We start from the raw sequence: 23,946 nt of genomic DNA, 5'->3' as shown, positions 1-23,946 counted from the left end.
TATTTATTTTATTTATTTGTTGGCTGTGTTGGGTCTCCGTTGCTGTGCATGGGCTTTTGCAGCGAGTGGGGGTTCTCTTGTTGCGAAGCGTGGGCCCTAGAGTGTGCAGGCTTCAGTAGTTGCGGTGCGTGGGCTCAGTAGTTGTGGCACACGGGCTTAGTTGCTCCACGGCATGTGGGATCTTCCTGGACCAGGGATCGAACCCATGTCCCCTGTGTTGGCAGGTGAATTTATAACCACTGCACCACCAGGGAAGTCCCAGGACCTCATGTTTTTCTTTTAAAAAATTTTTTATTGAAGTATAGTTGATTTACAGTGTTGTGTTAATTTCTGCTGTACAGCAAAGTGACTCATACATATACATATATTTTGCCATTATGGTTTATCACAGGGTATTGAATATAGTTCCCTGTGGTATAGTGTAGGACCTTGTTGTTTATCCATCCTACATATAATAGTTTGCATCTACTAATCCCAAACTCCCAATCCTTCCCTCCCTGACCCCTCCTCTCCCTTGGCAACCACAAGTCTGTTCTTTATGTCTGTGAGTCTGTTTCTGTTGCGTAGACATGTTCTTTTGTAGGACATCATCATTTTATTCTGTAGGTGGGAAAGTGTCCCAGCTTAGCTGACAGCACAAAAGTATCTCTGCTCTTGCTATCTACATATGTGCACGGCTGCACACATGTGCACATACACGCATGGAAAAGGACGTCAGTCAGGGGTGCAATGAGCAATACACGCAGCCATCGTCGGGAAAAGCCAACCCTGCACAGAGAAGGTAGGCACAGAGCCAACAGAGAGGAAGAGGAACGGCGTTCCAGGTCCAGGGAATGGCAAGAGTGGAGGCTAGGAGGAAAGAATTAACCTGTAGAATGTAGAGGAAGGGATACAGGTGAGGAAGATGAGGCAGTTAGACCTGCCCAAAATTGGGCTCATACCTTGAGTAACCTGAAGTCATGGAAATTAATAGTCTATTGCCCTGGAGTGATGACAAAAAGGGCAGTGGATAAGGGACTTCCAACTGGGTTCTCCCCTGCGGGCCCACATCCCATTAGAGGGTATGGGGAACCCTTTTTCCCTCACAGGTCTCACTCCAGGTTCAGCTCAGTTTCTGTCTCTACAAGCCAGTGCAGCCTCACTGCCTCCCCAAAGGCCTCCATCTACGGCTGCTCTGCCTTAAAGGCAGGGCTCACAGACTCTTCCCATCTGCTCCAGCTTTCCCGGTCTCTCCTCTTCTGAATCTCCCCATTTAGCAGCTAATTATCCTGCCTGTCTTCTTCATACAGTTTACTACCCTTCTGCCTGAAGTAACATATTTTTCCTCTCCCTATTTTCCCTTTGCCCTGATTTCTTCAGGACTTTATTATATTGCAGGGTTTGGGTTTTTTTGTTTGTTTTTGCCCTGTTGCCTTTAGCCCTATGTGGATCAAGACAAATGTGTGTAAACCTTTTGTTGTCCTTGGCAAGACTCTAAGCTTTATGGACCCCTGTCTGTCCACTACAGTCACATTAGGTGCAGCACCCTGCTGAGCACACAGTAGGTGCCTAATTCTTGCCTGACTGTCAGTTTGATTAACATCACTTAACCCACTCCCAGCTGGTGCTCAATTACTGGCCCATTCATACACAAGCCTGGATTATTGAAATCCTACCCCCCATCCCTTCCATTGACATTGTGACCCACAAGCTCTCAAGACAGCCCAAGTAATTTTAGGGTTGAGATGCCAGAGTCGTTGCTTCCTGAGATCCTTGGACATGTTCACACCACCAGAAGCAGAAGGCACAAGGCCCGCGATGTCTCACCTGGGGCAGGGAGAGAGAAGTTCCCAGCAGCTCCTAAGGCCAGTCTAATAGACTCAGCCATGGCTCAGAGAAGACTCTGGGCATCCCCTCCTAAAGCCCAGCCCAGGGGTCACAGTTCTGGCGTCGTGGACGCCACCTGCCCCCGGGCACCGGGAGGCAGCCTGAGGAGAACGGTCTGCAAGGAGCCGGGCCGTGGGAAGCCGGCCTTCTCCCTGAGCAGCCGCCAGGTACCACCCTCAATGGCATAGAGCAGCGTAAACATGCGGTTGACCGTATAGACGGTGTCGCCGCGCACCACGGCCGTGAAAAGCGCGCCCTTGCTGTTGACGAACTGGCCGGGCAGCGCTGTCCACTGGCCCGTGGCCAGGTTGAGGCAGTCGATGGCGCAGTGCAGGAAGTCATCCTTAGGTCCGTTGCGCACCACGTAGAGACTATCGCGGTGGGCCACCATGCAGTGGCCATAGCTCTGAGGGCGCCGCAGCTCGGCTATGGGCAGCCACGCGTCTGCCGTCACCGTGTACTCCACCACAGTCGTGGTGTCGGCTGGCCGCCACAGACACACGAAGAGGCGGCCGCGGGCTTGGGCGCAGGGCACGCCGGCAGCTGGCTGCGGCAGGTTGGCCACGAAGCTCCAGCAGCCCGTGGCCGGGTCGTAGCGCTCCACGGAGCTCATGGCCATCCTCTGGAATTCGCCCCCGATGGCATAAAGGTGGCCGTCAAAGCCGGCCAGCGCCGTGTCGTAGCGCGGCTGGTGGGGGCTGGGGAACTCGCGCCACGTGCCGCCGTCGGGGTCGTAGCAGAAGCCCAGTTCCACCACTTCCTTGTTGGGGCCCCGCACGCCCCCCACGATGTAGAGCTTGTTGCCCAGCGTAGCCACGCCGGCCAGCAGCGTGCTGGCCTCCAGGGGCAGCGCGGCCAGCGTGCGCCACGCGTCCTCTTCTTCGTCCAGGTAGCACACGGTGCGCGATGCGTCCTCCAAGAAGCCGGGCGCCGGCGCGTGAGTGCTGACGGCCACGTAGCTGCTGGGTCGCAGCGCCGCCACGTAGGCGCGAGCCTCGGGTAGCGCCAGCTCGGCCGCTTGCTCGCTGGCGCCGTCGCGGATGAAGAGCGCCGCGCTGTGGAAGACGTCGTGCAGGCCGAAGGCGGCGGCAGCGTCGCACAGCAGCGCGCAGTTGTCCGACGTGAGGCTGTGCTCGAGAAAGCGTGCCAGCGCCGGCGTCTGCAGGAAAGCGGCGCACTCCACGGCTTGCAGTAGCTCGTCGGGGGCCGCCAGCGCCGGCCTTTCGCCGCGCAGCACTCGCAGCATGGTGCAGAAGCCGTCCGGGCTCAGAGCGCCCAGGCGCACCTCAGCCGCGCGAGCCTCCCTCATGCCTGAGCGGAAGAGGCCGCGGAAGAAGCCACAGTGCTCCACCAGCAGGGCCCGGTCGGCCTGGAAGAGCTGGCTGCCCACCCACACCTGCATGAGGGCCCCAGGGCCCTGCGGCATGGCGGGCCCAGGCGCGGAGGCCGCCTCCGGGGACCTGGATGCAGCGGTCACCGACTCCGGGGCTCCCCCGTACCAGCAAAAACTTACCCGGGGCATATAAATATCTTCCTGGCTAAAGATAGTACGGCTCATGTGATGTGGTGGCCAGCGGGCTGGATGGCCGAGGGCCCGGAGGGCATCTGGAGACCTGCCGGGTCACTCACTTCCGTAAGAAAAATAGTAATAATGGTGACCATATACCGGGCACCTAGTGCATTCAGGGCACTATGAGGGCAGTTTACAAAATATCCCATTTAACCTGCACTAAAGCAGCTGTAAGCCCTCGTGCAGGTACCCTAACTCTGACCCTCTGTTTCTTCGAAATGGGGCCAATAATAACACCTGTTTCACGGTATTTCGACAGTGTCTGTACAGTGTTCGGAATGAGGCTCAGAGAATTTACATGACTTGTTCAAGGTCATTCAGCTGGGAAAGAGCAAGGACGGGATGAATACCTAGCTCATGCCTTCGGTTGGTGGGGCAGGGGTACTCGGGTGCCGGAGGGAGAGGCAGAGGTGGAACACGTAGAGTGGGCCAGGCTGGGGTCCAGAGTAAGTTTTCTTTTGGCTTGGGCCTCCGCCCCTGACTCTGGGCTAGACCAATCTCTTTTCTTTTTTAATGGTTATTTAATTTTATTAATTTGTGGCTGCGTCGGGTCTTCGTTGTTGCGCACGGGCTTTTCTCTAGTTGCGGCGAGCGGGGGGCTACTCTTTGTTGTGGTGCGCGGGCATCTCATTGCGGTATCTTCTCTTGTTGCAGAGCACGGGCTCTAGGCACACGGGCTTCAGTAGTTGTGGCTCGTGTGCTCTAGAGTGCAGGCTCAGTAGTTGTGGCACACGGGTTTAGTTGCTCTGCAGCATGTGGGACCTCCCCGGACCAGGGCTTGAACCCGCGTCTCCTGCACTGGCAGGCGGATTCTTAACCACTGCGCCACCACGGAAGCCCTTAGACCAATCTCTTTTTGAGCCTCGATTTCCTTCTCTGTAAAAATGCGTGGGTAACAGGTGAACGTTCAGTAAGTCCCTGAATGTGGAAGTATTCCCTGACTCGGGATGGGTGTGGGAAGCTGGTGTCTGTTCCCCTCTTGCTACTCCCCACTCGCCCATTGCTGTATAGCTCAGATATTGGGAAAAGGAAAGTGGGGCTGCTGAGGGGACTATATGTCTGTGGATGGGAAGGAGACAGGCTTCTTGAAATAATATTCAACACTTAAATTGCACTGTCAGGCATTTTGTGAGCACTTGAACGTCTATAATCCTCGCAGCAATCAGGTGAGAAATAACTATTATTTCCCCTCGTTTGATAGATATTATCCATTTATTGCTTACAGCATGCATGAGTCAGATATTATTAAATACACAGATGAGGAGACTGAGTCACCAAGAGGTTCACTCACATGCCCGAGATGACATGGCCAGAGAGCAGCAAAGCTAGGACTGGAGTGCAGCCAGTCTGACCCTAGAGCCTGCGTCTCTAACCGTTGTGCTCTGCTTCCTCCCTGTGCTACAAATGCTGGGCAGTCCCTTTGTGCCAGGAGGTCACAGTTGGAAGGAATTTCAGTCTCCTATGGTTCACCCCCTTCACTTACAGTAGAGGATCAGACAGGGAATTGCCCAGGGTCTGGAAGCAGACAGCCCCAGGCCTCCTGCTGCCCACCTTGCCCAGAACTTTCCTGGGTGACCACCTAAGACTCCGGGTTCCAAAATGTCAGCCGGAAGGGAGCGTGGTGATTATCTTCTCCTGCTACCTTGTTCTACAGGTGGGTTAACTGAGGCCCAGCCCTGTGTAGGATGTATCTGCCTTTCAGGAGCTGTTCAGCAGCAGGTCTTCTTCAGGAGGGCTGGGGTAGCTCAGTGGCTCACAGCGTTAAAGCTGTACTTGGGAAGGGAGCAGGGGAACTTCCCTCCCCCCAAGACACACACATGCACAGATCCTCAAGTATGAATCTGCATACCCAACACAAGTGTGCCTTTCTTGCCAGGGACTCTCACCCAGTTCACCCCATTAGAGCAGGGCTGGGATGTGGGGACCACTTGTGTGAGCCTGGGAAGCCAGAAGCCTGGAGGCAGCAGCCAGAAATATGCAAGACTCTGCCCCAGAGACCAGACAGGAAGAGGAGGAAGAGATAGAGGGGGTGGGCAGGAGTCCCCACGGATACTATCCCAGGCCCTCTGCCAGCTTTTCTCCTTCCCTGAGGCTAGACGTTGGCTGAAAGCATGACAGCCCCTCCTTGGAGGAAAGTGGGCTCTGCCGTGCCCAGTCCTGACTCTGTCCTTGCTAGTGGTCTCAAGGATAGGGAGAGTGTCTGACTGTTCTCATTTCACAGATGAGGAAAGGGATGCCTAGACATGGAATGGGCTTTGCCTTGGTTATGAATGAAAATGTGGGATGGATTGAACCCCGTCCACTTGACCCCAGGCCCCAGGCCAGCTGCCTCTCCTCACCTGCATCAGCCTTTTCTTCAGGAAGGGAAGCAGCTGCCTCCTGCCAGGCTCAAACGAAGGGGCGGGTGGGGAAGGGGCTGACCCCCAGGGGGCCACAGTTCCCTCCCCAGATGGCCTGTTCCTGGCACCTAGTAACTGGTAGACAGACAGAACCACTCCCTGCACCTCTCCTGAGAGCAGGAGTGGGAAGGAGCACGAACCCCCTACTGGCGGAAGTTCCCTCCCAGTCCCAGTTTTTCACAAGTCCATCCCTGATTTCAGTGGGTTGGAGGGCTAGTGCACACCCCCGGCTCCCACCCTCAGCAGCCAGGAAGTGCAGAGGGGGTCAACCAAGGTGGGGGGTCATGACTCTGAGGCTGAGTCCAGGATCAGCACTCTGGCCCTGTGCCCAAGGCCCCAGTGGGGTGTTTTCTGCAGCTGGTGAGAGTTTCCTCCACCCGGACAACAAATGTCCCTCTGGGACTTGGAGAGGACAAGGAAACTGTCATGGCTGTGGGCAGCCCACGGAGTTCCCAGGCTCTGCCCGACCCCACACCAACCTCCCTCTCTACTTAGCAAGTTTGAGGGTGGAGGCAAGGAAAGGGGCTCTGTGTTAGACCCTGAGCCTTTCTAGAGCACACGCCCCACCTTGTACATCTCTCTATCTGCAGTGATTGGGAAGGGAGCAGGGGAACTTCCCTCCCCCCAAGACACACGCATGCACAGATCTGGTGGGACTGAGCCCTAACCTAAGATCTGGTGGACTTCTGAGCCCTAACCTAAGTAGGAATCCCCAGTCTGATGGAGGAGACACAACCCCTGACCCAGGAGAGCCTGCAATCTGGTGGAGGACTGGGCCCAGCCCCACCACCCTGCACAATTCCCCTTCCAACCCTCCACTATAAATGAAGGTGTTGAACCATATGAACCTGAAGTTCCCTCCAACTGTGACCTCCTGGCCCTCCTGCCTGATGGGTGACCCCTGGCCTTTGCCACCCATGGTGGTATTTCTGCACACAGGGTAGTGATGAGCTTGCCTGGACCTGAAGAAGAGCACTGGACTAGGAGGGAGGATTCCTGCTGGGCTTTGATGCTGGTACTACCACTGGCTTGCAAAGCTACCCAACCTGTCCAGGCCTCAGTTGTTTTTTTTTCTGGCCATGCCATGCAGCATGCGGGATCTTAGTTCTCCAACCAGGGATCAAACCTGTGGCCCCTGCATTGAGAGTGTGGAGTCTTAACCACTGGACCACCAGGGAAATCCCCAGGCCTCAGTTCTTCATCTGTAAAGTGGAGCTTGGATCTGACTTCTAAGGTTCTGTTCAGTTTTGACATCTGAATTTATAATTGAAAAATCACAGAAGTGGTTTTCATATTGTGCCTCCAGGGAATGCAGTGACATCACAAAGCGGTCCCAAAAGGTTAGCTTTATGTGGAATGGCTTCTGGGGGTGGGAGTAGGGGTGGGTGGCAAGGGCAGGATCTAGTCCTACCTGTCTAGACCTGTATGTGCCCCACTCACTCCAGAGCCACCTATTGAGCACCTGCTGCAAGCCCACTGCTGGGTGAGGGGCCACATCCTCTGCAGTTCGAGGGCCCCAGGGCCCCTTATAAGAGCCTCAAATGTGGGGAGGTGGTGATAAGGAGGGTTGGGATACTGACCCTAGCAGAATAACCTCTCTCTTGACCCAAAGTGCCCAAATTCCTGGTCACTAAACAGTTGTGGCTTCTTGGCAGTTGGGTGAGAAGTGTGAGCTATTCGTGTCCAGGGGAGTGCAGGGAACTATCATTTGCTGTTTTGGGCTATGGACAAACCTCTAGGTGGAATATTTTCATGTTATCTCATCTAATACTTAATATCATCCCTATTTTAAAGACGAGGTGTCTCTGTAACTCTTCCACTATGAAATGGGTGTGATAACTACCTCTTAGGGTGATAATAAGGAACAGATGGATACAAAACAGAGAAGTGGGGCTTCCCTGGTGGCACAGTGGTTGAGAGTCCGCCTGCCAATGCAGGGGACACGGGTTCGTGCCCCAGTCCAGGAAGATCCCACATGCCGCGGAGCGGCTGGGCCCGTGAGCCATGGCCGCTGAGCCTGCATGTCCAGAGCCTGTGCTCCGCAACGGGAGAGGCCACAACAGTGAGAGGCCCGCATACCGCAAAAAAACAACCCCAAAAAACAAAAACAGAGAAGTGCATTAAGCATTGTGAATAATTCAAGGAGATTATTATCATATTGGCTTAGTCTAATAGATATTTAATTATATTGCAGCTCTGGGAATTCTGAATGAGTTTGGGGTCTTTGAAAAATAGACCAAGAAGGGCACCTGAGAGTCGATGATTTCTCATTGGTAGGAATTCGAAACGCGTGTATTTTAAATCCTTTAAATCAGAGTCCTTTCAACTCAACATTATTCATAGATTTTTAAAATATCCCCAAGACAGGTCAATAATGTGGTGATGGTATTTGTGTATAAAAACAATGACTATTCCTTTCAATAAATTGTACCCCCCAGGGAATGACATAGGTGGAAATGTTGAAATTTTTATATTTTAATCTTTTAGGTCTGACTCAGCACTTCAAATTTCCTATATCAAATTTCCATAATTATTTGACTGTATTTGTTTGTTTGTTTGTTTTGTTTGTTTTGGACTCGCCACGCAGTATGTGGGACCCTAGTTCCCAGAACAGGGATTGAACCCGTGCCCCCGCAGTGGAAGCACAGGATCTCAACCACTGGACCACCAGGGAAGTCCTTTGACTGTGTTTTTGGATAGATTTTGGAACTGTTGGTAGTGGTTGAGAACACAGTGATGTGTGAGAAAAAATGTACAGGGAGTAATAAAATGAGGAACTGAGGCCCAGATGGACAAAGTAGCTTATTCCACAGTCTGGCAGTAAGTGACTGATTCCAAGAGCCTTTCTGGTCCACAAAGGGCACTTCTGAGTGCTGGACAAGCAGCCCACAGATGAGGAGGCTGAGGATGGGGAATGGGAGTGGTTGCAACTGTGAGATGGGCACTGTTTTCCTCCCAAGCCTCGTAGGAGGGGCAGACTTTGGGCACTTAGTGGTCACAGCTGAGGGCCTGAGTAACCAGCTGGCAAAGAATTCAAATCTTTTAAATAGAAGTGAGTTAAGGTCATCTCATCCCATCTTGCAAATCATTGTGGTGTCTCCTTACAACACCTCCTTTTAGTGTCACCCCCTTGATTACCTTCAGAGCCAGTAGTCCCTTCTATGGGCCGCTCAGGTGATTAGAGTTCACACTCACACTGAGCTAGAACCTGCCTCCTTGCAGCTCCCATCTACTGGTTGGTCTGAGTCTTAAAGATAAGGAACGTAACTCCCCCAGAATCACATAAGTAGGGAAGTAGCAGAGCCCAGGTTTACTCCCAGTTGGGCCTCTGGGGGTCCACAGCCTGCCCTCTCTCCAGCAGTCCTCCAGTGAGACTGAGTCTCCCCATAGCCCCACCCAGAACCTGTCTGTCCTCCCAGGACTAGGGCCAGCCCAGGGATGTGGCTAGAACTTGGCTCCCACTTTTTCTCCTTCTACAACTCAAAGGAAAACCCTTGGCCATTAGCTCTGTGAGCGATTCTGGCCTGTGGGTGTAATCTAAACAAATTCCTCCCAACACCTTAGAGTCTTAATAACACAGCTGGTTTACCATGATCTCCAGAAACACTATTAGGCTGAGTCGGTATTCATGTCCTGTCCTGGAAAATAATTTTCTCTCTTGGTTGAGGAGAAGTTATTACCATCAGGCTCTGACTCCAGACCCTCCGCCTGCTGACCTGGGTTTTCCTGGTTTCTTTTGCACATGGGTGGGTAGATTAGCTATGGGAGGATAGGGGTTTGGGGTTGGAAGGGGAAGGGCTGCAGTGAGAAGTCTCTGAGACTCCCATATCTTTCTCCACTCAAGCCTGGAGTGTATTCCAAAAGAGAGGTCCCACAGGGTTCTAGAAAGTACTCAGACATAGAACCCAGGGTTTATTTTGTCACTCTCCATTAGGCTTGAATTGGATTTATTTTCCCCTTCCTTTAGTATTATAGATGGGGACACCAAAGCCCAAAGAGGTGAGATGACTTGCCTAAGGTCACCAGTGAAAGAGCTGGCACTAGATCCTAAATGTCCAGATTCCTCATGTCAGCCCTTTGCCCTGTTTCCAGCATGACCAGATTTACCCCGGGTTTCAAGGGGAATGACAGGTGACCCTGCCAGGCTCATCCACTAATCCCAGAATCATAGGCAAGAGGGAGTGCCAGGTTTTAGAATAAAATGCCCCATTTACACACTAGGCCACAAACACATGGGACTCATTAGCTCCCAATCAGGGAGAAAACAGTAATCCAGAATGGGTTTGATTTCTTGAAGCTGGACCCAGATTGGCCATGAAATCTTAGTAAAGTCGTCTCCCCCCAGCTCCCCCCCCCGCCCCCCCCACCCCGTTCCCAGAAGCTAGGATTCTTTACGGGTTCTGTAGTGATGCCTGAGAGTCCCCACACCGAAGGGCAGAGTAATGTGGTCGGGGAAGTTGTGTGCCAAGGCGGAGCTGGCTTGTGATCCAGAGAAAGGACCAGGCTCGGAACCCGGCAGGCTTCCCGGAGGAGGAGGCGGGGCCAGCTGGGTAAAACAAAAGGAGGGGTGGATCTTCTTGCTGATGGGAAGTGACTGAGTGGAGGTTCAAACAAGGCTGGAAACATCCCTCCCCTCAGTGCCCCTATCCCTGGCCTCCCTCTCTCCGGTATTTGTCCTTTCCCGCCGGGTCTTGGGGTCGCTCCGAAGGGTGACAGCGCCGCCCGGCCCTCGAGGTCCAGCAAGGCCCTGGGGAGCGCGGCCGGCCGGAGATCCTTTCCGCTCGCAGGGGTCTCCGCAGCCCTTACAAGGAGTTTGGCGGCGCTTGGGCGGCCCCGCCCGCCGGGCTCCCCCGGCCCCTCCTCCCCGCACGGTCGGGCCTGGCCGCGGGAAGGCTGCCTGCTAGGCGCGGGGCCCGGGAGGCCGACGCCGCCGGGGCCGCGAGTGCCAGAGAGGCCGCCACTCGCTCCCGAGGGCCCCTACGGGCAGGCACGCTGCTCGGGGCCCTTAGGCCAGCACCCGTCTCCCTCTCCGCAGCGTCGCCATGTCCTCGGTGTTCGGGAAACCCCGCGCGGGCAGCGGGCAGCAGCAGAGCGCACCCCTCGAGGTCAACTTGGCCATCCTGGGGCGCCGCGGGGTGGGCAAGTCTGGTGAGTGGGGTGCGGGCGGGAGGGAAGGGGTCAGGCGGGGACGCGAGAGACAGGGAGCGGTGGAGGGAACGGGGCGCTGTGGGCTTGCGGGCAGGCTCTTCCACTGGCTTTCGGGGCTTCTTGCGCCCAGGTGGGTTGGATGAGACGCCGTGATGGTATATACCTTCTTTGCCTCAGCTTTTCTTGCTTGGTTCTCCCTCAGCTTGTTTTCAGCTCCTCCAGCTCTCAGCTAGCTGTCTTCTCTTCCTGGCCTGTCTTTCCCTCTGTGTCTCCCTACTGTGTCTGTGTCCTCCTTGTCTGTGACCCCAGCTGTCTCCCCTCTGTCTCTGTGTCTCCCAGTCCTCTGCTGGTCTCCCCCTTGCCGTTCACCGCCCTCCATCTCCTCTTCCTGGCCAGCCGTCAGCCCTGGTGACAGGCACCAAAGGGACCTGTTAGGCACTGATCCCCAGCCCAGGGCCCCTACGGAGCTCAGTCGCAGCCTTGCTGCTCCTTGATTTAGGCCAAGGGGAGAAGGGGCCCCAGGCCCCTGAAGGGAGGTGGTAAGAGTCGCTGGCTTTTGGGAATTTCCCAGGGAGAGGCCGCTACCCACTCCCCACCCCAATTCTCTGGGATTCTGGAACAAAGTGTGAATTCTTATCAAATGTATTTGTTTCAAGTCAAACGCCTCTCTTGACTTTACGAAAACACATTGGACTATGGTCTCAGGTGCCTCCGACCTGTCCTTAATGAACAAAGCGCTTGGATTTACACTCAGGCCATTTCTATCAACACTGAACTCTGCCTTCACCACCTTTGGCAGCTGGAGCCCAGCTGGAGCCCAGGGGGTGGGGGTGGGGGGTGTCACCATAGGCAAAGATCCAGAAAAAGGGTTCACCGCTCTCCCCACCATTCCCAGTCCCAGGCAGCTGAAGGGGGGAAGGCAGAGGGGGCTTCTCCACTGGCTGTTTTCCAGCTGCAGCCGTTAGTGAATGGCCATCATGGACTCAGCTGTGAGACTCAGCGGGCGCCTACTCTCCTCTTTTGAAGCCAGCGCCCCCGGCTCAGAGATGGGACTCTGGATCATGCTTTCCTAGAGAAAAGATTTGCCCTCTTCCCTTTGAAAATCAAATTGTTATCTGTGGCTCTGTCACTGGTACAGTTTAGCCAGTGACTACTTGAATGAAAGAATTTAAATTTTAAAATACGTATTCCCTGGGTATTAGTTTGCAAACTGACACTGTTAGGAATCCTGGGAAAGAATTTTAAGGATTTTCTTTAAAATACTGCATTACTTTTTAAGAGTTCAGTAGAGTAGTGGGCTGGCCCTCAGCTTTATGTGGTTAAATTCTGAACAAAATCTTGTTAATGCATTCCACCTGGGGAGAACTTCCCCAGGTTTTATGTTCTGTGACCCTCCCATGATGAGTGTGGAGGCCTTAGAGCCAAGACTCGAGGACTGAGGACTAGAGTGTGTTTACTTGGGATTCGGGGCTTCATATCCCTCCCAGAGATCACCCACTGATAACTCAGCTCTTACTCTCTCTTTGGCTTGTAGCCAAAGCTGGGATAAATGCCTCCACACTTCAGAGTCTTTGTGCCTTGTCAAGGGTGGGGGAGGTCTCTCTTCACTTAGAGTCTCAGCAAGTTGGCCCTAAGGTAACTGCTTGCCTGGGTCCAGACCCCTTAGTTAGGGTCTTCACAAACGCCCCTTAGGCTTGCCTCTCATTTGTTTTCTCGCCGCCATCCCCCTCCAAAATAAAACATCCCAGAATGCAACCGGGAAGGACATGGTTCCCCATATTTCTGGTTTCCTCTGAGCCTCTCAAACCAGTTCCCCCGCTCTCCAGAGAGCAGAGGGGTCACAGAGGCTAGATAAGTCCTCCCTAAAATGAGAGGGGCAGGCTCCAGGGCCCAGCAGCCAGACACGATGGGGAGACTGAGCCAACTTCTTTCTCCTTCTTGCAGCCCTGACGGTGAAGTTTCTGACCAGGAGGTTTATCAGTGAATATGACCCCAACTTGGGTAAGGGCCCACTCCCCCCTGTCCCTCCTGCCGTGCCCACTTGGATCTCCCCTGCAAACACACATATGCCGTGGTGGGCCCAGGCCTGACCAGGACCACACATCTGGGGGCCGAGGGGAGGAGCCACCAGGATGACTCAGCCCATGCGACAAAATGTTTTAAGTTCCAAAAATGTACCCTTCCTCAGCTCACCCCAGACAACTTGGAGGTTAGCCCAATTAAGAGAACTGAGAGAAGTTGCTTTGCCCTAAAATATGAAGTATGATGAAACTTAAAAAAAAAAAAAACGAGCATTGCAGAATATGCACATCCATTAAGTGTTTTTCTTCCAGATGGTTATTCCGTGTACTTTTCCACAAAAGCTGGACAAGACATTTGGGAAATTCCCTAGTAATACTGGCTTCTAAACCAGTTTTTTAACCACACAAGAAAACTAGTCTTGTTTGGTAGCTGTATCATGATGGTGTATTGGAAAAAGGGATGCCCTGGTGTCAGAGCTGAGTTTGAATCCTGGCTTTGTCACTTATTGGCTGTGCACTTTTGAAGCAGTCACCTAAGCTCTCTGAGCTTCTGTTTCCTCATCTGTGAAATGGGCATAAAAATACCTATCTCAGAGAATTACTGTGAGGATTAATGAAATAACACATGTAAAAGACGTAGCGTAATACTTGACCCACAGAGACATTGAATGCGTATTCGCTTCTCCTTCCTTCTTTCTCCTCAAATGGCTTCCCATCTGTGGTGGCTGAGATTCGCCCAAGTTAATTAGATCACTGTTTCTGAAAATTAATTTTAGCAGCAGGACCTTTTCCTCAAATAACCTCTTACATGGAAGCCCAATATCTAAATACGTAAAAGCAGAATTTTATTAATATAACTGTAACTTAAAGCTCACATTTATAGCATTTCTTTATGGTAAACTTTCCACTGAGAAAAATGGGGTGTCTGGATGCTCTTTGCTCTTTGGAAACGGAGGTTGCAGTCTTAGATTATCTTCCCCCTTCATAAGAATTGAATAAGGCGTTTGTGGAACCCCTGAAGGCCCTCTGAGGAAACCCAGGGCTCCGGGAGGACCCTGGGGTCCCACAAATGAAACCTCCACAGTGCAGCACCACCGGCAGCAGACCTCTGATGGATTGCGCCCTTCACGTCTGAAGGAAAGGGCTCCTCAGCCCACTGGTGCCCCTCAGCCCCTCAGTCCAGGCTGGGATGTTGAATCCCAGTGTCAGAGCAGGAAGGGATGTCAAGGCTACTTGGTCCAGTGTTTTTAGAATTTATTCCTTACGTAGCAGAATCCCCTCTTCCACGGAGATCTTACACAGAACCCCAGGGGTCAAGCAGAGGAAGCAGAGGGGGTCCCCTGGCTAAGTCAGGAATGCAGGGTAGGCAACTTGCGGACAGTCCTTAAGGGGTTTGTTCCTCAAAGTTTGGTGTGACCGCCTGTGCTTTGACACAGCCCCTCGGCTACAGCGGAGGAAGCAGGCCCAAGGAGCTTTGTGGGCCAGGGTCACCAGCAGGTCTGAGGGGAGCCCATCGATTAGCAGAGGTCAGTGCCCAGGGGAGTGAGACACAGGAGCACGAAGTCAGATGGGCGGGGTGGGGGAGTGGGTGGGAAGGGAAGGCACACAGCAGGGATGTCTGGGAAGGGAAAACGGAGATTCTCAAGGACAGTGGCTCAAAAGACAGATTCTGCCTACCTCAAATATTGCATGGAACATACTTATACTAAAAAGTATCAGCTGTTTATCTGAAATTCAAATTTAACTGGTTATCTTGTATTTTATTTGGCAGCCTATCTCCAGTCTCTCTTCTTCCTGTCTCCCATCCATACCCTTCAGGCAGGGTCCCACCAGAGGTGCCTATTACAGTGGTGGTTTGAGCTTCCTGGTTGAGCAATTTTGGAGTTCTGAACTGGTAGGGGAATGCGTGGTCAGACGGTCTGAGGTGGGGGTGTGGCAGCTCCACAGTGGTTAGTCACCTCAGCCTTTTGTCTCGTACCACACCCTGAGAGCTTCTGAGCTGGAGAGATGGCCAGACGCTCTCCTGTCGGCCATTCTGGGAGGCCAGTGCTGCTCCTTGGGGGTCCTGTCCACTGTCTGAACATTCCCACCACTATCCCATGGCTGGTTCCAGCAACAGGGGGGGACTCTCGGACCAGAGCCTTTCCTTCTGTGGAGAAAGGTCTGAGCATCCAAAGAAGAGTTAGCCATGTGGAGATGTAAAACCACCCTTTCCCCTTTTCTTTTTTTCTGTACGCGGGCCTCTCACTGTTGTGGCCTCTCCCGTTGCGGAGCACAGGCTCCGGACGCGCAGGCTCAGCGGCCATGGCTCACGGGCCCAGCCGCTCCGCGGCATGTGGGATCTTCCTGGACCGGGGCACGAACCCGTGTCCCCTGCATCGGCAGGCGGACTCTCAACCACTGCGCCACCAGGGAAGCCCCACCCTTTCCCCCCTTTTCAAACACCTTCCAAGAGCTTGAGCTCAAAGGGGCCTCTTGAGGGTGGACACCTGTGATGTTCATTCCTATCTCCAGCTTGGAGTGCAGTGCTAGGCACAACACAGATGCTGTTAAACATGGGGTTTGAATTTTGGTTTTAGGATTACCCTTTAAAGAAGAGCTCCTATTATTATCCCCATTTTACAGGTAAAGAAACTGAGGCAGAGAGGGCTCAGTGGTTTGCCTAAGATCATGGAGAACCTCAGGTACAAAGGAAGATGAGACACCACTCCAGTTGCCCTCCACTAAGGGTGGCCTTATGCTATCGAGGACCTGAAGTCAGAAGTCTGTGTGGCACTGGGCTCTCTGAGCCTTGGTTTCCCCATCTGGAAGATAGGACTAATAGACTGTGCTCTGTGTGTGAGCTGTGCCTTGTTATACGTTGTGACTGTTAGAGTTGGTAGGAGCCAAGAGAGTCAGTGCCTGTGAAAGGGCTTCACCTGTGCTGAGCACTCCAGGAAGCGAGCAGGGGTATCCAGGAGGACACCCTCCTCTCACAGAGGGATTGGGGGCATCTCACCTGGTTTGCCCAGGGCAGAATGACAAGCTTCTCACCGCTCTTCTCCTCATCCTGCTCCAACAAGGGTACAGGCACCATTTCTGAAGCATCATCCCATACACACTCTGACCAGAGCTCCTTTAGTGACATTTTAAAAATTATTGCTGTAAATGAGAGAAAAATACTTCGGGAAAGGGATCTTTTCTCAGCATTTAAGTCCTAAGAATGTTATTTAGAACTAGCAGTTATGAAACCCGTATTTAGTAAAGGACTCTAGAATGACCAGAGGGCAGGGACTTTGTGATGGGGAGGCAGGACATTACTGTGACTTGGAAAGGAGCCCCCACTGCACCCCCAGCCCCTGGAGTCACCTCACTTGCAAAGGGGGAGGGAGCTGGATAAGATGATTTCATGACCTCTGAGCCTTCTCCACTTTGCCCATGCATGTTCCACGGCCTCAGCTGGACGGGGAGCTTCTGCTCTTTCCCTGTATTCTGCACAGATAGAGCTGGAGAATTGGCTTGTCCACTGAGCAGAGGGAGTGAGGGGGTCCCACTGTAGAGCCCCAAGTTCAAGTTCCTTCTGATAGGGTGCTGTGTGGCTGTGGGAGAGTTCTCTTCTTTTCTGGGCCTCACCTTCCTGTCATCTCTCTATGGAAGAGCTAACAGCAACCTCAAAAGGCTGTTGCATTTAAGGGACTGTAGGAGACCAAGGTTGGGCTAATATATTTCCTTGGGCTGGGCACAGCATGGTGCCTGTTTGGGCACAGAAGCTGGGAAGCACCTAAAAGGCATGCATCAGACAACTCTGGCAGGAAAATAAAGAAAATTCTGAAGGAGATATAGGTATCCAGGGGCAGCTCTTCTTGCACCAAATATAGTTAAACATTTGGGGCATATTTTCCATGAGATTTTTTTTTTTTTTTTTTTTTTTTTTGTCTTTGAACAAGAACGGCTATTTATCCAAGTCCCCACAGCAGGCTGGGGACGGGAGCTGTCTATGAGTCCTGCCGGCTGCTAGTGGACCTGGCATGTGTCCAGGCCTGGCTTAGCTGCCAATGGCCCTCAGAGAGAATTCCGCCACGGCTGGGGGGTACGCTTCTCACAGTGGCTGCTACCAACAGGCAGAGAGGGCTCCAGTTCTGCCCAGAGGGTTCTTCTTTGGGGTCACTTGGGGCACAGGGGCACCACCACCCCCAGGGAAAGGTGAGGGCCAAGTACACTCACATGTGTGGGCCAGTGGCACAGGGGAAAGTTGGGGGTAGGGAGAATGATTGTGACAGTGAGGTCCTCTTTGCAGACCTGGCCACTTGATACTTTCTCAGGTTTGAGGTCATGAGGACTTAGAGAAAACAATTTGTAAAAACTCATGAAATCCAAATAAGGTCAGTGGTGTAGTTCATAGTATGGTACCAATGTCAATTTCCTGGTTTTGACCATGGTACTATGGTTATGTAAGGTGCTAACGTTGGGGGGAGGGGGGGAAGAGTACACAGGAACTCTCTGTACTATTTTGCAACTTCTACATGAGTCTAAAATTATTTCAAAATAAAAAGTAAAAAAAAAAAAAATCACCTAGGAATGTGAACCTGCCCTGGAAACTTTGGAGCACTATGTCCCCACTGTCCTTTACTGGGCATTTGTGGAGGGCCAGGCCCCATGCCTAGCGGCCCATCCAGTCCTCATGCAGCCCTGTGAATGGTGCAGGGACAAGCATTTAGCACAGCGCCTGGCACGGAGTAAAAACCTGAAAACTGTTAGCCAGTGTTATCACATCATCCCTATTTTAAAATGAGGAAACAGAGTCTCAGAATGCTGAAATGACTTGACCAAGGCACACAGCTAAAAAGTAGCTGAAGTTGGGTTTGATTCCCATCTCCAACCTAAAACTTTCAACCATCCTAGATTCCTCTGCTATTATTTTGACAAGGATTACTTGTAAAACCTTCTTGGGACCTCTTTTTCTTTATTGAAATATAGTTGATTTACAACGTTGTGCCAGTTTCTGCTGTACAGCAAAGTGACTCAGGTATACACAGAGACTTTTTTTTTTTTTTTTTTTTGCGGTACGCCGGCCTCTCACTGTTGTGCCTCTCCCGTTGCGGAGCACAGACTCCAGACGCACAGGCTCAACGGCCATGGCTCACGGGCCCAGCCGCTCCGCGGCATGTGGGATCTTCCCGGCCCCGGGCACGAACCTGTGTCCCCTGCATCGGCAGGCAGACTCTCAACCACTGCACCACCAGGGAAGCCCACAGAGACATTTTTAAAAATATTCTTTTCCATTATGATTTATTACAGGATATTGAATATAGTTCTCTGTGCTATACAGTAGGACCTTGTTGTTTATCCATCCTGTATATAATCGTTCACCTCTGCTAATCCCAAACTCCCAGTCCTTCCCTCCCCCATCCCCTGCCCCTCCTTCTCGGGTCTTCTAAACAGGGTCTGACCCACCTCCCCGCCCCCCGCCCCCCGCCCCCGGCCCCTGCCTTAATCATGTTGTGTGCTTCTCCTTTCTTGTCCCTTCCCCACCGGGGGCCAGAGGGTTGTCCTGATTGTCCTTGGGGTCTTCCTGTGGGCCAGGTACTGTGGTTGGAGAGAAGGGGGTGGAGAAGCTTGGGGTTCAGGTGGGAGGGGCTGGCAGTGCAGCTCCTGAGGCCTCTGCTGCTCACTGGGCCCGTGAGCCACACACACTCCATCCTACAGGTGTGGTGGGTGGACCCAGAACACAATCCCATACCCTGTGGCATGTTCTATGAGTGCCCTCGGGTGCTCTGGGCCTGACAGGTGGAGCAGCATCTCCTTGGTGGGAGGGTCTGCCCGTGTCCTCCATGTGGGTGAGAGCCAGGGTCTTTCCAGTGGTCCTGGCTCAGCCAGCCCCAGAGCAAGTCCCCCAGGGGCGCACAGGGATCCAGCAAAGGGAAGCTGGAACTCAGACCCAGCCTACCATCGAGTGGCCTGCCCTGCCTCTGACTGGGCTGACCGTCTGTGTTGCAGAGGATACCTACAGCTCTGAGGAGACCGTGGACCACCAGCCTGTCCACCTGAGGGTCATGGACACTGCAGACCTGGTAACATTACCCCCATGACCCATGAAGAGCTGAGAGTCAATGCAGCCTCTTGGGAAGTCCTGCTTCCAGAGTGTGGACCTCAGATGGGACTCTGTAAACCTTTTAAGCTCCAATTTGCTATGTGTTCCTGATTGAGGTGCTGACCTCTCTGGGCCTGAATCTATTGATGTGCCAAATGAGAAGGGATAGGAAGGGGCCTGGGGAGACCTGATGATTGTCGGTGTCAGCTCTGAGATTCTGTGCTCTGGGGCTTGACGTCTGTGTACGCGTGGAGACAGGTGCACACACGTGTTTACACAGAGGCTCCCCTGGCCCAACCTTGCCCCGCCGCCCAGTACATACATCTCCCTGTGTCCTCACCACCCCCGCCAAGGCTGGATGCCAGTTCTTCTCAGAAGCCAAAGGGGCACCGTGAACCTGACCCCAAACCAGCAGTGCCCAGGCACAGCCAGGTCTCTGTAGGGACCATGCCAGAGTCTTGGCTCTGTGCCCCAGAGGCCGAGGTCTCCAAGTCTGGGGCTGGGTGGTGGGAGTGAGGCTCAGAAACAATGTCTCCTTTCACAACAGGCCAAATCCACACTCAAGTGCCCCTTTGAAAAGGGCCCTGCTGGGGAACAATATACAGAGATGCAGGGAGTGGGGAAGTGGGATGAGACAGCTCAGGTGAAGGCCTGTACCCTGGCCTCCTCTGCCCCTGACAGAGGCTGCCCTCCTTTGCCCCAGGACACCCCCAGGAACTGTGAGCGCTACCTGAACTGGGCCCACGCCTTTCTGGTGGTGTACAGCGTCGACAGCCGCCAGAGCTTCGAGGGCAGCAGCAGCTACCTGGAGCTGCTCGCTCTGCATGAGAAGGAGACACAGCGCAACTACCCTGCTCTGCTGCTGGGCAACAAGCTGGACATGGCCCAGTACAGGTGAGTGCGGCATTTTGTCCCACACCCTAGAGCTCGCCTTCTCCTTTCTCGTAAAAGCGGTGTCATCTTCAGGGATTATTTGGCTGCTAAGAAGAGTAATCCCCTTGGATGTAGATAGAAGGGGGTGTGTTGTAAGGATACGGTGGGCAGGGCTTCCAGGCAGCCAAGGGCAGGAAGGGAAGAGCATCTGGGCTGCACAGGAGCTGGACCCTGAAAGTCGGAAGAGAGGCCACTCCTCCCATCCTCCTGAGGCTCTGAGGTCTCTCTCAGCCTCACCCTTGCTTTCCTGAGACTATATGACCTTATGTTTCCACTCCCCACAGCTGGCTGGTCATCCAGTGCCCAATTCCAATTCTGGGGAGAGAGGCTCTAATTGGCCACCTGGGTCAGGTGTCTGCCCTGGTCCAACCAGCTTTCGCCTCACCCAAGCGTGGTCCCCAGGCTCATTCCCGCAGTTGGCTGTGCTGAGGGCAGGTTCTCTTAGAAAGAGTTGGAGTTGAATCGGAGACCACAGACTGGGCCAGAGGACAGATGACCACTGAGTGCTGCAGCCGTATTTTGCTTGGCTGGCACAGTGTTTTAAAAGAGCGGGAATTGGAATGCTTCGAGGTGGGGCGTGCCCCCTCCAGCTGAACACAGGCCTCACACTCCCCGTGGCTTACCTCCACCCTCCCCACACACCCAAGTTGCCTGCCTGGCCCCTGAGGCGTTTGAGACTGTGATGCCTCCACCTGATGGGTGACCCCACTGGCCCTCTCCAGCACATCCGTCCTGTGTGGCCAGTCCACCTGCGAGGTAGGGCACCCCCCACCAGCCTTCCTCCCGTCCCTTCCTTCTCAGGGCTGGTCACTCCTTCTTCCCCAGGCCCCAAAGGCCCACTGACTGATGTTAGGAAGGAGGGAACACTTAATATAGATCGGGGCTGATGGGCAGTGGGGAAATGGGGTGTGGTCTCATGAAGGGTGCTCACGGTAGGAGCCTTCAAAGGTGGGCAGACCCTCAGACCCAGACAAATTCCATCTCAGGGAATGAGCAAAGTTGTGTGATCTTAAAGCCAAAAGGTAGTCTTTGAGGAATCACAGATCCCGCAGAGCCTAGAATAGGGATCAGAAGACTGGATTGTGAATAAACCAGTTTTAAATATGAGGAAAAAAACTAGGCCACTGTTTTGGTCCCAATATTTACCAGTGGGATTGTCCAAAAGTGGTTTGGGGGCAAAGAGCAAAGCAGCATCGTTTCCCTAAGGAGTCATGAGATTTGTCCCCACTTCCTTCTTTGGTCAAGTCCCGAGGTTGGTAGGTCAGGATTTGATGGGCACAGACAATGTAATTTTTAGCTGAGCATTGGTCAATGTCTCCCATGAGTGTCTTGCAGCTAAAGGGTAAAATGTGGGTTAGAGCAGTGATAACCACTGATAACATTTTCGCTAGGCTACGCCAAAATAAGAAAAAGGGTAATAATGTTATATGCCCGGCTCATCCATTCACGCACATACATGCACGTATGGGGTTCTTGTTTCCGAAAGCTCATTATTCAAGCCCCACAATGACAAAGTTTCAGATTCAGGTTCATCACAAAGGCACATAATACCAAGTATTCTTTCAAAAGGAGTTCCTCAGGAATCTGTGAGCTGACAGTCAGGACACCAACCCTGGTTGGGGAATGGATCAGGTGCTCTGTCCCTGACGCTTTTGTCCCAGCCATTCCCTCTGTCTGTTGAGCTAGCCCACTTCCAGCCTTTGCTCCTGCCAAATTAACCTTGGCTCAGAAACCTTTTCCCACCATACCCACCCTGGTGTCCCCTCTCAGCTCCCAGGCTGTGCCACTGTCCTCAGGAATGGCAGGTGAGGCAGCTCAGCAGTGAGATTTAGCCATTGAAACCTTGGCCTCCAGCCCTCAGGGACCCCTCCCCCCCGCCTGCCCCCTGCCTCTTCTGGACATCTGACCTATCCAAGGGCCAGTATTTTTCTCTCACCCTGATTCCCATGGCTTTCAGGACCTTCCTAGTTACAAATACTCGATCTCATCATCATGGGAAGTGGTACAAGATGAAGCTGGGAATAGGTGCTGCTCCCTCTCTCGTGCTGTCACCCTTGCTCTCTCCTGCCTCTCTCCTGGGCAAGCGACAAAACTCCCTGCCACGAGCCCTGAGACCTCTGCCGACCACAGGCGTCCTGAGTCAGGACCTCAGCCCACCAGGCCTCTGTGGACACTGTGGTCTCACATCCTTCCAACCAGACCACTGCCTTTCCCCAGAGCTGATCCCACATGCCAGGGCTGAGGGTGGCTCATTTCCTGACCAAGGGAGTCAAGGAGATGTGGGGCTGGGAATACCCATCTTCCTCTGGCCACAGGCAGGGTCTAGCCAGGGACTTTGGGCCAGCTTCTCCCTTCCCCTCGGCCTCGTTCTGAAATTCTGGCTTCGGTGACATCAGCCGCCACTTATTAAGCAGGGACTGTGCTAGGCACTTGACACAAATCGTCTTCTTAATCTTAACAACCCTGAGAGGCAGCTCTCATTATCCCATTTTACTGATGAGAAAACTGAGCCTCAGAGAGATGAAGATGGTCACCGAGCTAGTAAGTGAGGATCCAGGTGTAGGCCTGGGCCTGCCTGACTTGGATGCATGCTCCTGACCCTGCCTCACCCTGCTTCCCCGCCAGGCAGGTCACTCAGGCAGAGGGCGTGGCCTTGGCGGGCAGGTTCGGGTGCCTGTTTTTCGAGGTCTCTGCGTGCCTGGACTTCGAGCACGTGCAGCACGTCTTCCATGAGGCAGTACGGGAGGCACGGCGGGAGATGGAGAAGAACTCCCTGGCCAGGCCCCTCTTCATCTCCGAGGAGAGGGCCCTGCATTACCAGGCCCCACTCACGGCCCGGCATGGGCTGGCCAGCTGCGCCTTCAACACACTTTCTACTGCTAGCCTGAAGGAGATTCCTGCTGTGGCCCAGGCCAAGCTGGTCACTGTAAAGTCATCCCGGGCTCAGAGCAAGCGCAAGGCACCCACCCTGACACTGTTGAAGGGCTTCAAGATCTTCTGAGGGCCCCTGCTCAGGATTCCAGGCTCAGCGCTGGGCAGTCTGCAGGGCAGGAGCTGGCTTCTCACCACCGGCTTTCCTTCTGGTGGAACAGCAGCCCTCACCCTCTGGTGGACAGCTGACCCCTCCTCCAGCACCAGGCAGTGTCCCTGACACCCAGTTCACTGTAGGAGCAACAGGGACAGGCAGAAATTCTGCTCCTATTCCCTCCAGACCTTGGTTTCCATGGTAACCACCGCATCCCTCACCCTGAAGGAAACAGCCACTGTGACAACGCAGAGACCTGGGGTCAGCCTGAAGCGGAAGGAAATTGCAGCATCCATCGTGGCGCCATCACCCCCTCCTGCTCCATCTACAGCCAGGCCTGATGTGGCCCCTGGTGGACAGCTCTGGGTGGACAGCTTCAGGAGGCACTGCATAAGTGCGGGCCTGAGAGCATCCTGCCCTGAGGTCCCAGCACCTCCTGGTGGACGGGAAGGGCAGGGCAGCTGCAGGTTTTGCAGGGCCAGAGCCTGGCCCTCCCCTTGCCTTCTGACTTCACAGAACCCCCAGGCAACAAACCTCACAGTTTATCCAAGTAAAATCTAGTTGCAATAATCCTACGGGACAGCCTGTGAGAAGCAAAGGTGTCCCGGGAAGGCCTATTTCCAGTCCTTTGCCTCTCAATGAGGGCAGAGGGAGAGGGCCGCGGGTAGGCCAGTGTAGGGAGCCTCCTGTGTGTTTCCACCAGGAGGCAGGGCCCCGTATTTTACAACCTTAAATCAAGGACTCTGTCCGCAGGCCCTCAGGACCTGCCTTGTCAAGTTTACTGATCAAAACTGCAGAACAAAGTCATTCTCTCCAGTGACAATCACCCAGGACTCCAGGGAGCCCACAACTGGCTATATCAGACATCCGGTAGGGAGAAGCACAGTTTTCTGTTTGTAGCCTGGTGCGGCAGG

General features: G+C 53.6%; 2 protein-coding genes across 2 annotated transcripts; one reads left to right on the top strand and one right to left on the bottom strand.

Annotated features, from left to right (window-relative positions):
• Nucleotides 1-321: 321 nt before the first annotated feature.
• Nucleotides 322-3,321, bottom strand: KBTBD13 (kelch repeat and BTB domain containing 13). The gene has a single exon (XM_082649626.1). It carries the CDS (start codon nucleotides 3,290-3,292, stop codon nucleotides 1,916-1,918), a length of 1,377 nt encoding a protein of 458 aa, XP_082505752.1. The 5' UTR covers nucleotides 3,293-3,321; the 3' UTR covers nucleotides 322-1,915.
• Nucleotides 3,322-10,755: 7,434 nt separating this feature from the next.
• Nucleotides 10,756-23,015, top strand: RASL12 (RAS like family 12). The gene is made up of 5 exons (XM_082647733.1): nucleotides 10,756-10,983; nucleotides 12,928-12,984; nucleotides 18,981-19,054; nucleotides 19,778-19,968; nucleotides 22,633-23,015. The coding sequence occupies exons 1-5, from the start codon at nucleotides 10,878-10,880 to the stop codon at nucleotides 23,006-23,008; spliced, it is 804 nt and encodes a 267-aa protein (XP_082503859.1). The 5' UTR covers nucleotides 10,756-10,877; the 3' UTR covers nucleotides 23,009-23,015.
• The last annotated feature ends 931 nt before the right edge of the window (nucleotides 23,016-23,946 follow it).

Source organism: Grampus griseus, assembly GCF_964374135.1.
Source record: "Grampus griseus genome assembly, chromosome: 2".
Lineage (NCBI taxonomy): Eukaryota > Metazoa > Chordata > Mammalia > Artiodactyla > Delphinidae > Grampus > Grampus griseus.
Note: the sequence above shows the minus strand (reverse complement) of the source record. Positions and strands in the feature narration are given on the sequence as shown.

Coding starts and splice junctions, on each gene's coding strand:
- KBTBD13 (XM_082649626.1), bottom strand. CDS start 3,292: ATGCCGCAGGGCCCTGGGGCCCTCATGCAGGTGTGGGTGGGCAGCCAG.
- RASL12 (XM_082647733.1), top strand. CDS start 10,878: ATGTCCTCGGTGTTCGGGAAACCCCGCGCGGGCAGCGGGCAGCAGCAG. Junction 19,055..19,777: donor TCATGGACACTGCAGACCTG/GTAACATTACCC, acceptor CCTTTGCCCCAG/GACACCCCCAGGAACTGTGA. Junction 19,969..22,632: donor CTGGACATGGCCCAGTACAG/GTGAGTGCGGCA, acceptor CTTCCCCGCCAG/GCAGGTCACTCAGGCAGAGG.